Raw genomic sequence first — 17,142 nt, forward strand, 5'->3', positions numbered from 1 at the left:
TAAACATGGCGGTGATTAAAAGTAAATGAATAGATATAATTTTAATTGACTGTATTCCTCATATCAAGAGATAAGAAGAAAATGAGAGCTGCTCTTACAAATAAAGTTTAGGGGTATATTCAAATCAGCATGTCAGTTTGTAAATATTTTATCTGGACATGTTCTGAGAGACTACCACGTGTTTTTTCCTGAAAATTCTACACCCCTTTATTACAATATAAAGATGTGCAAGTGAAATTTTCCTTATAAATGGACAAGTTTTCTTCATTTTACAGGTGTTATTTTTTCCACTTTATGGACTTTGCCATTTTGTTTTGGATTTTGTAACCATATGCTCTCTCACAGATACTACTGCATAACTTCAGAGGATAATGAAATCATCGTGTTAATTTGTCTAGCTATCTGCCCCTGTGTGTATGGACATGATTTTGTCCGGAAATTTTCTAAAAGAATGGTTTTTGAATTTTCCTAAAAAATTATACACTCTTTAATTAACCATAATAATAATTAATAAATATCAAAGGAATGTCTGTGATTGTTTGTTATACCTTCACTAAAAAACTTCATTGTTATTTCGGATTTCAAACATTTCGGTTGAGCATTACTGAAGAGACATTATTTGTCGAAATGCGCATCTGGTGGATCAAAATTGGTACCGTATACGTTTTACATTATGACCCCTGGGTCGAGGTCTCTGCTGGTGGACTGTTAGTCCCCGAGGGTCTCTACAGCCCAGTAGCTAAGTACTTCGTTAATAGCTTAAAAATGCGGATGTATATTTGATTGCTGTTATAAAATTTAGAAATTTATTTCAAAATCAAGGATTATCTCCCTCACGCATAGCTCTTATCCTTAGATGAATTTGACTCCACTTTTTGGCACGATGTTTTCCCCTATAATAGCTCTAAAACTTCATTGTTATTTCGGATTTCAAACATTTCGGTTGAGCATCACGCAAGAGACATTATTTGTCGAAATGCGCATCTGGTGCAACAAAATTGGTACCGTATAAGTTTTACATAATAAATCATGGTTGTTCCCCAACCTGGCTTTTCTCATTACATTTCAGATGTTAGGAATTTTAAAATCATTGTGATAATTGAAGGGTATCATGGAAGAGACCAGCTTTTGCAGATGTCACAACAAGTTAGAAGGTAGCATGCAGTTTCCAAAGTTGTATAGGAACAGTGGATTTCAATTGAGTACACCCGTATTTAATCAAACGTGAAGCATATACATATGTAAGACTCTAAAGTGCGATGGTCGCTCCAAAGTCCGATGGTCACGCCAAAGTCCGATGGTGCCGGGTTCAGTAACGTTTGTGACGTCACGTCATTGTTATGTCATTCTTAACGTCTTTCAAAATAAATCCAAAGAAATGCAACATGGACAACAGCAACGGCAAGGTTTACACTGTTGGGGATAGTGAGAACGACAAAGTACATTTCTTGTCAAACTATCTACTTCGCCCGAACATTCTTTAATTCATGATCATTTATTACTTTAACGTACACGCATTGAAGATTCCTGGGGGTATGTTATGATACAAAACATTCTATAAGATTTCGCATGGAAAAATTTTAATAACACGACAACGAGATGGTAATGAAAGAAGTTTTTATTCTTATTTTTTGTACATGGATTTTGCACTGATATTTTAGTGAAATAACACACCGTTCGTACAGTCTGTACCACAACACTGTGTCGTTTACAAACCAATGGATTTCGGCGTGTCAGACCATCGTACTTTCGCGCATGAGTGTGGACCATCGCACTTTGGCGTGTCACACCATCATGGTTTGGCGTAGACCATCGCACTTTGGCGTGACCATCGCACTTTAGAGTCCCATCGCACTTTGGAGTCCTACATATATACAAAAGTAATATCAAAATGTTCTGTTCTATTGTATTGACTACAAAGCATTGCTCACGTTTACCTATATATAGAGGAGGTAACAAGTCGAGTAAGTGCTTTTTAAGTTTATCGTTTATTCTAGAGCCTTAGAGTATATCTAAATTTCTTGTTTCACCAGGACAAACACAGTGATAAATAATGGTAGTACATTGCCTTTGAAAATTCCGTATTAAAATTTTATGGCAACACATTGAAACGTTGCAAGCAAATATAATAAATTTTATTAAGACCAATAGTTGTAGCTGTATTGAAATTGACAACACACGTACATATTTGATTAATAGTAGTTTGTGATTGAATGGGAAATTTATTTATTTCAAATATCACAAAATACTCAGAAACACTTAGAAATATTCAAAAGCGTATTAGTACACGAAGGTTAAATCCTCAGCCCAGTAGTCCATCCTCCAGGTTTCGACACTGGAAGTCTATGGCTCTGTTTCCATGACGGCGTTATTTCTTCGTCGTCTTCCTCTTCATCATCGTCCTCTTTACGTTTACCTCCACAGAACTTTAGACAACAGCAGCCAAGAATACCCATGCCAGTGATTGCCGTAAGAGCAAGGAACCCAATTTCAATCATTTGAAACCAACCAGGGATTACAAATCTTTTTCGAGATTGGTTTGGATTGGTACTAGGTCTTGAGTTTAAATTTGGAAACGAACTTGAAGTAGTAGATGAACTTGTGGTAGATACTGTAGTAGACGTGGTCATTTTGGGGTAACGATTAGGTCTGATGCTAGGACGTTTTGTGGTTGTAGGGTTGGTCATTCTGATTACAGAAACAGTCGATGTCGTGGTAGGTGTTTTCATAGAAATGGTAGAAGATTTAGCTGATGTTGTGAGACCTTTTGTTGGAGTGTTTGTTCGAATGGTGTATGTTGGGTTTGTTGAGGATCCGGAAGACGTGAACAAAACCGGAAACGTCGATATAGTATCTAAAAATGAACAAGCAACGCTCAACATTAATTCTGACAATTGCAAACAAATGCAGACAAATTCATTAAGAATTATCCCTCTTTGAAATGGCCTTCAAATGAAATTTCATTTCATTTTTGAATACGGAAATAAATAGGTACTTTTCTCTTCTTTACCTATTCAGCAATATAGGCTTGCGTGCATTTATAGACACAGGTACTTGCGTTTAAAAACATCATTAAAGACTCTTAATTTTCTATCTTATTTCAAAATTTACACATACATGTAAGGAGACAAATCTTATTATAAAGTATACCTACCTGAACAGTTTCCAAGAGTTGTTGTAATGTCGTCAATACCAAATCCGCTATTTTTATCATTTGGATTAATTCCTTCAAAAATGACCTACAATAATGCAATAAAACTTTTACAGGGATGTAAAGGAAACTCCAATCATCCCACTATTCCTACCTTTAAACTTAGTTTTGATCAAGTCACAAACGTGATAACTAAGGTTAAACATTTAACGGGTAGCCTAGTGGTGAAGTCGCTCACATCGCATCCTGGAGGTTTCATGTACAATTCCCGGACTTGTCGCGGTAGCTCAGTGGTAGGGCGTTCGCTTTGTAACCGGGAGGTCGTGAGTTCGAGCTACGTTTGTGTCATGCCGAGTCAAACCTAAGACGTTAAATAGATAATGCTTGCTCCTTCGCCAAACACATTGCATTAAAAAGTGAGAATAACGGGTTTTTCAGATGTGATCTTCTCCATCGTCAACTTCCCTTATCTATGTAACAATATTCCATTATTACCTGTATAAAGTGTTTACATCTCTCAACTGATTCGATACACAAAAGCTTGTTCTGCATATGATCAGATTGTAAATCGAGGCAGACTACTCACAAACAAGTTGATAGTGCAGGAGTTCCAACAGTCTCGTTTAAAGTCAACATTTCGCAAATTCTATAGTCGTTATAACGATCTAGTTTGCCAATACAACCTATCATTAGGTCAAATGTTTCATACCGATTCTTAGACCGTTCTTGACATACTACTTTTGACTACCGATTACTCCTTTTATCTGATTAAGATATAGGGTGCGCGGCGGGTGTGACCGATGGACAGGGGATGTTTGCTCCTCTTAGGCACCTGATTCACTTATGGGATATCCAAATATCCGTGTTTCCCCAACTCTTTATTTTGTATTCCTAATGGGGGTTATGAGATTGATCACTGTTAGTTATCTTCGTCTTTCATGAGTAAAAAAAAAATCTCGAAGGGACGTAAAACAAACAAAACAAAGCGATTCATGGTTGCGGCTTAAACATTAAAAAGCGTACTGATTGTTTCTTCTCCAGTCGCCTCGCATTAGTAATGAAAACAAAGGCGGTTTTTTTCGGAAGTGACCTTTTAAAATGGAGGCCACGGTAAGTCTTGGCGCGGTAAACGTGCCTTTTGTACGACCTTAAGTGTCATGCATAATGCAAACATTGTGGCACTTTATCTACAGTGGGTGACATCTCCATATAACCGGAAAAAAATCTCGAATGGGGCGCTAAACAACAATGTGTAAAAAAAAAAAAAAAAAAAAAGTGTAATGATATCTCTAACAATTTTAGATTATATTTCTTTTAACAATTGCTTTTGAATGTATTACCCGTCCTGAGAATCCTCCAAGCAGGGGCACTTTGGTAAAATACCAGCTGAATGTTTCATTGATTGTCCTCGACCATATCAAATTTGCATCTTGCAATGACGTGGAACCATTTGTTATGTACACATTGAGCGTCTTGTTGTCTTTCCCAAACATTTGATAATGAAACTGGAGACACGCTTCATTTTTCAAAATATTATTTATCAATGGGCTCACGATGTATGCGGATTTATGTGGCCTCATCAAACCTCCATCCACGTATATGAATTTTCCTGATGAATTTTTAAAGGTGTGGTCGGTGATTGGTCCTGTTTTAGATGATGTGGTTGATCCATTGCAAATGATCCATGAAGAGTTGGAAAGTGGATGTTGTAATAAAAATCCGCAATTTGAATATTCAAAGTCACAACCTAATGCTGCAATATATATGATTACAATATTTTAAAATGCCATTGTTCAATCCAGCATATATATGTGCTTATTTTATAATATTTTACTGCAAAACATTATGTATTCATATAGTATAAATCTACTAACTTTATGAACATTTAAAAGAAATTGCAAACCTGAAAGAGGCACAGTTGCACCAGTAGTGGGAGAAGCTTTTGCTGTGGTGGGAATAGTCCTTTTGGCTGTAGTAGTTGTGGTTGGAGTAGTCCGCTTAGTGGTGGTCTTTCTATTGGTAGTTGTCATGGGAGTGGTTGTGGTGGGAGTTGTCCGTTTAGTGGTGGTCTTTCTAGTGGTAGTTGTCATGGGAGTGGTTGTGGTGGGAGTTGTCCGTTTAGTGGTGGTCTTTCTATTGGTAGTTGTCATGGGAGTGGTTGTGGTGGGAGTTGTCCGTTTAGTGGTGGTCTTTCTAGTGGTAGTTGTCATGGGAGTGGTTGTGGTGGGAGTTGTCCGTTTAGTGGTGGTCTTTCTAGTGGTAGTTGTCATGGGAGTGGTTGTGGTGGGAGTTGTCTGTTTAGTGGTGGTCTTTCTAGTGGTAGTTGTCATGGGAGTGGTTGTGGTGGGAGTTGTCCGTTTAGTGGTGGTCTTTTTAGTGGTAGTTGTCATGGGAGTGGTTGTGGTGGGAGTTGTCCGTTTAGTGGTGGTCTTTCTAGTGGTAGTTGTCATGGGGGTGGTTGTGGTGGGAGTTGTCCGTTTAATGGTGGTCTTTCTAGTTGTGGTTGTGGTGGTGGGAGTAGTCCTTCTTGTGGTTGGAGTGGTCCTTTTAGTGGTGGGAGTGGTTGTGGTGGTAGTGGTTGTGGTGGGAGTGGTCTTTCTAGTGGTAGTTGTGGTGGGAGTGGTATGTTTAATAGTAGTAGTGCGAGTGGTCCGTTTAGTTGTTGTGGGAGTGGTCCGTCTAGTGGTGGGAGTGGTCCGTCTAGTGGTGGGAGTGGTCCGTTTAGTTGTGGCTGTGGTTGTTTTGGTCGACAAAGGTTTTGTAGATACTGTAAAGTTGCTTCCCTTTACTTTCTTCAAAATAGCTGTAAACATTCAAAGTTTAATTCTGACATTGCAAGGTTTAGAGGATGACGTTATAGCGTACACTGTAACTGCAAACTCTGTTTTGTAAAATTGTACCAAATCACTCAGTTGTTAAAGATTTGTACACTGAACCTTTTAATCAATGGGCGGAGTCTTGTGCAAGCGACTTTTAAGGTTTAACGTTATATATATATATATATATATATATATATATATATATATCTTTCAGGTCAAATTAATTCTGAATAAAATTTGGCTTACGTGTATTTATAAGATTTCAAAGAATTGGATGAAACAGCCTACTACTATTGCATGAAAAATTAACGGTTTAAACATAAAAGTTAAAGATTTGTACACTCAACGATGACCCTTTCACGGAAATATCCGACCCAACGAGAACCATTCATAGAAGTTGTAGAATTTGTTTGTTAATCGTCGAAAAAAGATAAAACATTAAACATAAAAGTCTTCATTGCCAAAGAGGAAGTTTGCAGATGGTTTTGCTTTGATATTAGTATTGGTACAAGATAACGAACAGTTGAGAGTTGGGCAAACACGGACCACTGGATATACCAGAGGTGGGATCAGGTGTCTAGGAGGAGTAAGCATTCCCTGTTGACCGATCACACCCGCCGTGAGCCCTATATCTTGATCAGGTAAACAGAGTTATCCGTAGTCAAATTCAGTGTGCCAAGAACGGCCTAACAATCGCTATGAAACAAATCAGACAGTATTTGACCCAATGATAGGTTGTATTGGCAAATTAGATCGTTATAACGACCATAGAATTTGCAAAATGCTAACTTTAAACGAGACTATTGAAACCTCTGCAACATCAACTTGTTTGTCAGTAGCCTGCCTCGATTTAAAAACTGACTATACGCAGAACAATCTCTTGTGTATCAAATCAGTTGAGATATATAAACACCATATGCAGGTAATAATGGAATATTGCTACATAAACATGGGAAGTTGACGATGGAGAAACTGAAATCATCCCGTTTGTCATAAAGTTGAGTTGTTAGTCTGCCGTTAATGATGCAATACTGCAAATAAATTTACAAGAAATACGGAATGAAGATAACGAACAGTGATCAATCTCATAACTCCTATAAGTAATACAAAATACATAGTTGGGCAAACACGGACCCCTGGACACACCAGAGGTGGGATCAGGTACCTAGGAGGAGTAAGGATCCCCTGTCAACCGGTCACACCCACCGTGAGTCCTGTATACTGATCAGGTAAACGGAGTTACCCGTAGTCAAAATCAGTGTGTCAAGAATGTTTTGCATTCGGTATGAAACACGTCAGACAGCATTTGACCCAATGATAAGTTGTATTGGGAAACTATTTCGTTATAACGACCATAGCTAGCATTTTCGAAAAGCAACAGTTACTCTACACTCTTGACAGTTGACTGTTGAAACCCCTGTACTATCAATAGTTTTTAAATCGAGACAACCCACTGACAAAAAGTTGATGTTACAGGGGTTTCAACAGTCTCGTTTAAAGTCAGCCTCTCGCAAATTCTTACTCCAATGCTTACTCCTCCTAGGTATGCCCAGGGGTCCGTATTTGCCCAACTCTTTATTTTGTATTCCTTATAGGATTTATGAGATCAATCACTGTTCGTTATTTTCACCTTTCCTTATTTATCGTTTGGACCAGGATCTCTCAAGGTCATTTTGTTAAGGTCATGATCACACAGAACATATACCTTATATAAGTATTTCAACAGTTTTTGAACAGGTATTGGTCATATATCACACAAATAAGTAATAAGGAAATGATTTTTTAAGATTCTAGTGAAGGTTGTTCAGTTGTTAGACACTTCGAAGATTCTTGTTTGATATTTACGAAAACTTACCTTCACAAGTACCGGCTAAAGCTTGGCCTTGTATTGATTTTAAGGCACTAAAATCCTGCACAAGAATTACGTAATTGCGATTAGAGGCGATTTCTTGCAACTCTTCTTTGTTAGCCTCACTTGAAATTCCAATTGCGTAAACCGTTACATTCATGTCATGAAGTTTTTTGGCTTCCTTCTTTGTCAATGGTGTTGACATGGATTTCCCATCAGTCATAACAATAACAAAAGGCAATGCATCCGGTCTCCTTCCATTCGTCACATTCAGAATGTCAGTTCGTACGTAGCTAAGAGCCTTGTGTGTCATAGTTAGACCGGGATGTGAATAGTTGAACTGCTTTATGGCCTCCAATAATTTTGTCTTATCGTGGTATGTTTTCAAGTAAAATTCAATTTTCGGCCCCGTAGAAAACGTGATTGCAGCCACCTGAGTCGCGTTTCTACCTATGTCGAAACCTTCCACAAACTTTGCAACGAATTTATTTTGCAAAATAAAATTTGCTTGCCCCACACTGCCACTTTCGTCCAAAACAAACACAAGATCGGTTGGTTTGGGTGTGCAATCTGCCAAACAGAGAAAATTTTGTATAAGCAATCACAGGGAAATAAAGAAGTACGTTTCCACCATTTATCACCGTTAAAAAGACACAAGCCTCGTTCATACGAATGTGAGTGAAATTTTATTTCGCTTTGAATCAAACTACTGGAAGTAGTTTTACATTGCGACCACACGGCAAGAGTAACATGCAGTACAACTAATGCAAAATATATTTGTTACATTTTATCATAAAAATTACGTAATGTTGTCTGATAATTGGCTTGCTTGTAAATGTTTTGTACGGAGCGAATTAGGAAAGAAAGAATTGTGAGTGTTGTTACAAAGAATAAAACAAAAATATATTAAATACGAATAGCAAAACACTAAGTGCTACCATAACAGATAAAACTCCTTTGTCAAATATACAAGTGCATTCCACTAAGACAATTCCATTCAAGATGGTCAACATGACCAACGAAGTGTGACCAATCCACTACCGGCGTCGTCTGAGAATCTCGTCTTCTACATGGAGTTTGGTTCGGGCCAATTCATATCTAAGACCTCTTAAGTCCCGTGGCACAGTATAGCAAGTTAAAATCGCGATCGAAAATTTTAAAGATTTTCTTGTGGTGAGGTAAATTGCGGTAGTACGATTTTGCGGAAAAGAAAAAAAAAAGTACTGACGGTGCATATACGCCCGCCAAAACCTTGTGTAGGGTTTATTTCATAAGCCATGAGTTGTAGAACTTTGATGAAGGTAGTATCAGCCATCACTTTCTTTTGAATCGTATAAATATCCTACCTTTAATAGAAACTGTGACACGAGGTAAATAGAAAAAGAGCTTTATTTGTAAAATATTTCCCTAATATTGACCAAGTTCAGCAACCTATAATTTCACTCTGATTGGCTTGCACTTGCGTCGTCTTTCAAAAATATTCCTCGGATAAGCATTACAGCTTAATTAACTTCGATTGATTATCGTCTTCAAATAATTAATTCTATAAAGTTAGGTATCAAAACTGGCTTTTTACCATGAAATAATCTGAATTGCTATTTCTATTAGTCATTTTCGTTTTTAAAACCATGCGCCTTTGAAAAATTTTGAATAGCTCTTTCATGTATTTTCGTTCATTGCTAAGAAAAAGACCGAGGTGGTCGGAATATTGAAGAGCCAATCAGATAACGCGAGACGCTAAGTGATGTCACAACCTCCTTTAAGGCTGTCAATGGACGTAAAAGCTCGGGTACGATGAAATAAATGGCAGAATACGACAAATAAAACGGATGGTATGGGATTATGAAAGACATAAGTAGAACTACATATGACCAGATATTTGCAGAAATTCCTTCGATAAAGTTGGTTTATACCCCGTGAATCGGTCTCGAAGTAGGTAGTCCCCACGTTTGTTTATATGATTTGTTGCACACCTTTACATATATTAGTATCTCACAAGTGGTCATCTCTAAAGCTTACAGAAGGTTGAAATTGACTATTCAGAACGACTTCTGAGGGTGATCGGTGGGGAAATAATATAATTTGGATAAATTATTGGTTCTGTATAAAAATACTTTCTTTCTAGAAAAAAAGGGGGGGGGGTATGTACATAAAATCTATACAAGCTATCCACACTTCAGGTGTCTGTGGTTTGACGGACAAAAATAATGTACTTTGTTTAATATTTCGTTAAAAGTGACTGAGTTCAATAACCTGGTATTTCTCAAACATTGAAGAAAATCAAAATCATTGCCAGGTGCACATCTTTCAATACCCATGAAACACTGTAAAGTACATGTAAAAATGTCTCACTTGAATTCTGTGGGAGAAATTAGACGGACAAATCATGTACTCTTTGTAATATTTATTAAAGAGTGAATATGATTAACAACCTGTAGTTTTCTAAAAAAAAAAATTGACGAAAATCAAAACCCTTCCCACATGCACATCTTCAATAACCAAAACATACTCTGTGAAATAGAGAGGTCCTCGCGTGAAAACTGTGGTAGGAGTTAAATGGACAAATAATACACCTTCCTAATAACATTAATATTCGGAAAGAGAGGTAAATATCCTGCAAGGGAGATTGAAATGGATCAACATTGCGACATAATGTAGAGTGACCCACAAAGAAGCTACATAGTGAGTTTCAGCTTGATATGTGGCGGAGAAATGAAAATAGAAACAGAAAGCCTTGAACAGACGGTCGGAGATATGGACATCGTCTTACGACGGGCGTATAAATATATTCCAAACTTATATCTATGTTGTTTTCATTTCATACGAGTCTTTTCCTATCATATAATGTAGATATGAATCCGAGGCTCTTTCAAAGAAAAAACATTCACAGTGGATTATTTGTGCATTTGACAAACTTTCTACACAAACGGGCATCATACAACATCGATCTATCGACACATAGACATGTTATTCGTCTTCTCAATTAAGAGGCGTCAAACTACTTGACATCAGTTGTCAAGGAAGTAAGAAAATTAGGCAATTTTAGATATACATGAGAATGATATAGTGCTTGCGTACGATCATACAGAATACCGACAAAAGTAGCTCCCAGTTGTGTAGGTGAACTTCTAGGATGCTTTGATCTTTAACTTCCCCAATTATCATCTCATCACGTCATTTGAACCATTCCTGTGGGACTGCTTGAAAGGTGTTAATTGTGGGCGATAGTGTTAATTTGAAAGTAACTTTTATCCTACGTACGAAGTCCTAACTTTACCCTAGACGTATTCAAATAGAAACGATGTTGCTGTAGGAAGTATTGTATCGACTGTATCTATGTGCAGATAACGACATTTTTTAAATTTCATTATCTTCATAAAATTTCAAAGAATTTTTCACTGTATGCTGAATTTGCGGAAATTCTTTCTCCGCGAGTATAGCAAAAATTTCCTCCGCGAGTTAATTATTCCTGAGTTCTCCTATGAGTGCGCAAACCTCGTTCATTCTGTCTTCCTGCAAGATATGATCAGGAACAAATCAGAAATTCCATTTTGAAATCCTACATCTGCTTTAAATGTTCATGTATTTCACTCGATTGTAATCAAGATAAGACCTTGTCTTAACGTCTACAACTCCTGTATTTAACAGAACATCATCACCATATTATGGAAACTTTTTCGGCATGTATGCACACACTTTAACAAAGTAATTTGTTACATCATCATATAATGAGTTTATGTTTAAAACCTCGCCACACTTTTTAACAAAATTGTTTGCCTCAGACCCAATGACAGGGTGTCCATCACTCTGCTGGTTTTCTCTGCAGTCAAAATCAACTTCCAATACTGATTTTGTTACTTTTTTTGCCATCTGATTTCTGCTGCCTTGCAAAAAGCAAATCCACCTTAACCTCCGCATTTCTTCTTTCTGTCGGTTGTAGAGTGGATTCCTTTGGTTTGTTGGGATGTGCATGCTCAACTGCCTCTTCTTGAAAGATAGTCTTTTATTGAAACGGAATGTGTTTCTACGATTTTGCTGTATCTTCTCATCTTAATGTATCTGTTTTGAAAAATCACGTAGTCATGTAGGCGCCCATCGGCTGAGTATTCTTTGTAGACAAATACCCATGGATTACAGAGGAGACGTGCTTCAGAATATTTTGAATGTCAGTGTCATGTAAAATCTGAAAATACACTAACTTCTGTTGTCCACTGACATTTTTATCCAAATAGTAGTACATGCGTACTAGAAGACCCTCTATGAAAAAGGGTAAAGATTTAGACTGCTGCAAGGGGCATCAAATGACTGGCACAACCTACAATGTATTGCAAAAAAGCTGAGGTGTTATCAAAACTTCATACAGGAAATACAATTCAATGAAAATTTAAAATGATTCACAACAAGGTAACCATCTCCAATTTCCTTGTTTCCCACAAATGCTATGACACCTTATGAATGTTGCTTATAACTCAAGCATTACCTGCTACAACGGTCAGAAAGTTTCTCATGATATTGGTCGACTTTCAAATTTCTTGTTAATGCACGTACATGTATCTCTTCACTTGTTTGTTTTACATCCCTTGATAATTCTTTCACTCATATTGAGACGTCACCAGCTGTAGGTGAAGTACCACAAACTTAGACCTATGCTTAGCGCTAAGGACCGTAGTAGTGAGGATTCTTTAATGTGTCAACACCTGTCGCGGCGCGGGACCTCTATTTTTAAAGTAATATCCGAAAGACCCGTGATTCTCTTTCTAAATACCGAACGTTTGGCAAAGATGTAATTACTATTTATGTTTAAGTCATAGACTTGACACGGTCATGACACAAGCAGGGCTCGAACTCACGGCCTTCCGGTCACCTCTGGTACCGGTACATTCATTTGTAGATCATTCATATAATAGCGTCTGAAACCCCATTCTGAATTAAATAAAAGGAACTCAAAGAACATTTGAACAGTAAAAACGCTAAAATAGCTTATAAAACAATGAAGAAACTGAAATGCATTAAATAAAATGTTACAAACCTGGATATATAACCTGTTGGCGATATCGTCAGCTCTGGTATTCACTGATTGTTGATGAAAACTTTCCCACCAGTGTAATCAAAGTACCTCACAACAATGGGATCAAGTTGGGTTTTTTTTAAATCGCCGTAGTTTTTGTCTTCCCACACCATACTTCTTTGCGCAGTCTGAATTCGGGGGCATCCGACGGAACAATTTTCCATCACGATCGTCCACAGCATTTGGCAAATTATTTTCCACAATAAAATTTGTAAACGTAACTTCAGCTCTTATGACTGAGAGATCATCAGTTTTTGAAAGGGCACCAGCAATTTTATTGTATCCTGGAGTTTTAAAAGTTCAGAGTGCTTCTTCCCCGATAAATGTTTTTGTAAATCATATAATCATATTTCCTCTCAAGTCACGCCTGTGCAAAAAATAAAACCAGAAGTTTCTCCGGTTTTAGATTTTATGGATACCGGGAAAGTCTTCTATAAACTTTGAATTGGTGAATCTTCCGGGGTTTTTTTTTGGGGGGGGGGTTGATTTTGTTTTTTGTTTTGGTCGTAGGTGGGGGGACTTCGACATTTTGCTTTCTAGTGAACAATCAAACTCTGCACAATGTTTATTTTCCGGGACTACTTTCCCCTCCAAATATTAGAGTTGTAGCGCGTAACGGAATATACTGAGCTGACAGAAACTTCCATTATTCGGAGGGTAGTCCGGAAGAATTGACACTGTGCGGAGTTTGGACTAACGATATGATAACTAAAACGTAAAAACAATACATTGACGGAACGGAGCTTTTTGAAATGTTGTTCCGGCTTTTTGGGGAAAAAATCGGAAAATGCTAAGTTTTAAACGGAGAGCGGACTTTAAAAGTAAACGTTGGAGAATCCTGGCCAAAAGCAAGGTAGTCGACAGCAATAGTGAATTATGTACACTATATGATAATTTTACAATTTGAGTATTCCTAATTAGTAGTAAGGGTTTTGACAATAGTGAACTTCCCGTAAGGATATTTATTAAAACTCTAGTATACTCAAAATATAACATTATAATTATTTTGCTGACTGGTGACATTTTGTTTCAAAATATTCGGGTGTGGTATTTACGTTTTAATGGAGCAAAGGGCGATCACTCCGAATGCACGTCCAATGTTGATTGGTGCGAATATTCAAAATGCCATATCGATTATTTTATTATCTTGTTGGTACACCATTATCAAAAATACATTTTAATTTATCATTTTTGTGTTGATCAAATATTTTGACAAGTTTTCTTTATAGCAGCTAGAAAACAAAGCAAAAAGGAAAAAGTACACACAGAAGAAACATTGATAATGTACGTTTATGAATAACCGTGTTCTATGCAAAAATAGCAGGGTATCAAATACATAGGATTCATTTAATATTAATTGTCTTGATGAAATTACGGCGATTCCGATTAGCTGAAAAATCCATTTGATCTCTGCTCAGTAACTCTACCTGACCTGATTGCTCATTAATGCTGTTGTCATTGTTACGTACATGTATTCCTACGCGCCATTTCATGGCGGTTGATTAAACCTTTTTGACGAGAGACACGATTTGTTTTACTATCTTAAAACATAATCAAATGATAAGAATATGAATCCTATGATTCTTTTCTTGATGGAGTAATAAAGGGAAAATTGGACGGAAAACGTTTTCATCAATGCGCTACGCACATACGTTTTCCATCCAGTTTTCCCATCAAGAAAAGAATTATAAGAAAACTAACAGGAAGCATGGCGTTGCGTCATAAAACAAAACACGTCAGTTTGGCGGATGTTTTTGGTGTAACTTTGACCTGTTTTGTTTTGATTCAGTCAGTTGATGTATTCAATCATCAAGGACAAAATATGTATAAGATCATAAATTAGTTTTCCTTTTTCAAAATATAAGCATAAAGGAGTGGCCCGGATATAGTTTGGGGGGGTTGTGATTTTTTTTTTTTTTTTTTTTTTTTTTTTTTTTGTTGTTGCTAATTTACATTTTACATCTGAGATCCGATACATATTTCTCTGACCAAATACATCGCAAGTATCATTAGATCCCTTTTACTTAATATTCTTTTAATGACCCAATAGTGTTTTAAAATGTTCAGTGTTTCCTAAGCTGCTACAGATACGTATAGGATGAAAAGTTAACTGTGTTTTATATCAAATGCACGTCTTTAATTAGGCCTATACACGTGCGCGGTGCCTTTTTAGTAAACCTTGAATTCTGTATAGAAATGCGTGCTACTGATCGCGTATGCATGTAGAGTGATGTTGATCAAATCTGATCGAATATTTTGATACGATGTAGATGTATACAGATGTATATGGGTAAAGAGGTAATATTAAATGATAATTTAATGATAACAAATCATTGTTTCATACCCTTGCTAAATCTATTATTACTGAAACTGTGAATTTATTGTTAATGAAACAGTGATGCTCCAAAGAGTCCGTATACCTCTACAAGTAAGTACATGTAAGTAAGTAAATTGTTTATTATAGTGACATGTGTAATGATACAGTTATACAATTAATTTGACAATAAACGTAATTTTTTACACCCGGTCCAAAGGACCTATATGTCACTGATTAATATTTTTACAATGTTTATACAAACACATAAATGGAGGTGGAATAATATTAGAATGTCTTTTTTGTGACGTTCTGACGGTTAAGTTGTCATTTGTGCTATTTTACCTTTGGATCCCAGGACCGTTGTTACTAAGGACGCTACACACGTCATAAGTAATACCGCTTCAGGTCTCTGCAATATAAGCATTGATAAAATGTTGAACTGATTGTCAAAATCATATCAAAATAAGTGACACTTCACCTACATCTGGTGACGTCGCAATATAAGTGACACATTCTAGAACGGGATGTAAATCAAACAAACCAACAATTCATATGGAGATATTTAAAATTGCAGCTTCATTAAGCGTTAATTCTTTATCAGAAATTGTATCACTACATCTCTAGTAAAAAAAAAAAATTCATCATCACACGTTTTTCAGTGTCCATAAGCAATGTTGGGTATTATCAGCACAATAAACGTAAAAAAAAATATATGATAATGATAAACATTTACGGCATATTCACAGTAGATCTAGATGCGATGTTTGGTCAAATTGGCGTAGCCCAAACATAGAAATAAGACGTTATTCATTTCCAAGCGCCGCATTTCTTCATTTTTCATGAAAATTTTGTAAATCGAAATAATCATCTTTTGATTTTATTCAGTTGAGGACTAATGAAGCTGAAATTTTTTTTTAAAAAACCAATATTTCTCGTGAATGTTATAAATCTCCACTATGGAAGGACTCTTTCTCGAAAAAATACATCGGTCTGTTTTTAAATACTTATCGGCGCGAACAAGATTCGAATTCACACCGACAGAGGTGAGAGGCCGCGTGATTTTGAGCGCGATGCTCTAACCACTCGGCCACAGAACCCCCCCCCCCCTTTTTTTTGAGTATCACAAAAACCTTAATTTGTTATGTGATTAATATAGGATAAAACATTCTTTTTGAAGAATTTATGTATGTGCAAACTCTGGACATTTCACTCAAAAACTGAATAAAAGTGCGTTCCCTGTATTATCAATTTAAAAAATTTGAACAATTTTCCCACACTATGTTATTTGTTTTCAGTTGCGTATGTATACTTAGCGTTTTTGGATTTATTGATGTGCAGATTTTCATTTAGCTTTATTTTTGTCCAATCAAAACAACTGTAATAAATAACATTGGGATTATAAATGTCAGTATAATTAATCATTACAAGATGGTTTTTAAAAGTAGTTTCTGGCAAGATTTTATCTCACAAATTGAATTTCATTTCATTTCGAAAATTTCAATATTGAAATGCTCTGAATTAAATTTCATCCTTGTATTTGCAAAAGCTTTTCCTGCTACTTCTATTTTCTCTAATAAAAACAAAATTACTTACCATTTTCCTTTTTTATTTTCTTGATGTTGCTTGGTCAGTAACATTTCATTTCTAGTCTAGTAATAAATGGCATGGGGTCGAACAAATCGATTGGTCGATTTTAAGTAGGTAGACTTACGATAAGCGTCCAACATATCAAAATTTGACAGCACATCTTAATATATCTATATTCCCTCGGTATGTAATTGTTTCTAGTGGGGATATTTTCGATTTTTCATCTCCTAAACTTTCTTCAATGCAGACATGTACAATTTTTGTTTTAAGTTGTCATTCAAATCAATGCAGAAATGACATATTTTAATATTGTTATTACCGCATGCAATCTTTCTATTGTGCAGGTGTCTG

At 36.4% G+C, this 17,142-nt stretch overlaps 1 protein-coding gene across 2 annotated transcripts; it reads right to left on the reverse strand.

Annotated features, from left to right (window-relative positions):
• Positions 1 to 2,120: 2,120 nt before the first annotated feature.
• On the reverse strand, positions 2,121 to 16,855 carry LOC125673375 (mucin-2-like). 2 transcript variants are annotated; one of them, XM_048909946.2, is made up of 7 exons: positions 16,798 to 16,855; positions 15,547 to 15,613; positions 7,826 to 8,389; positions 5,055 to 5,954; positions 4,492 to 4,904; positions 3,155 to 3,239; positions 2,121 to 2,854 (listed from the first exon to the last, which is right to left on the reverse strand). In XM_048909946.2, exons 1-7 carry the CDS (start codon positions 16,798 to 16,800, stop codon positions 2,295 to 2,297), a joined length of 2,592 nt encoding a protein of 863 aa, XP_048765903.2. In that variant the 5' UTR covers positions 16,801 to 16,855; the 3' UTR covers positions 2,121 to 2,294. The 2 variants fall into 2 exon arrangements, with proteins under 2 accessions (XP_048765903.2, XP_056022695.1); XM_056166720.1 differs by lacking the exon at positions 16,798 to 16,855 and having other exon boundaries at positions 15,547 to 15,832.
• Between the last annotated feature and the right edge of the window lie 287 nt (positions 16,856 to 17,142).

This window comes from Ostrea edulis, chromosome 1 (assembly GCF_947568905.1).
Source record: "Ostrea edulis chromosome 1, xbOstEdul1.1, whole genome shotgun sequence".
In the NCBI taxonomy this organism is placed as follows: Eukaryota; Metazoa; Mollusca; class Bivalvia; order Ostreida; family Ostreidae; genus Ostrea; species Ostrea edulis.

Bases quoted from the DNA above. Each gene is read 5' to 3' on its own strand.
- LOC125673375 (XM_056166720.1), bottom strand. From the start codon at position 15,628: ATGCTTATATTGCAGAGACCTGAAGCGGTATTACTTATGACGTGTGTA. The intron at 5,955-7,825 runs GTAAGTTTTCGT...GAATGTTTACAG, and splicing joins TTTAGCCGGTACTTGTGAAG to CTATTTTGAAGAAAGTAAAG. The intron at 4,905-5,054 runs GTTTGCAATTTC...TATATATTGCAG, and splicing joins TGCAACTGTGCCTCTTTCAG to CATTAGGTTGTGACTTTGAA.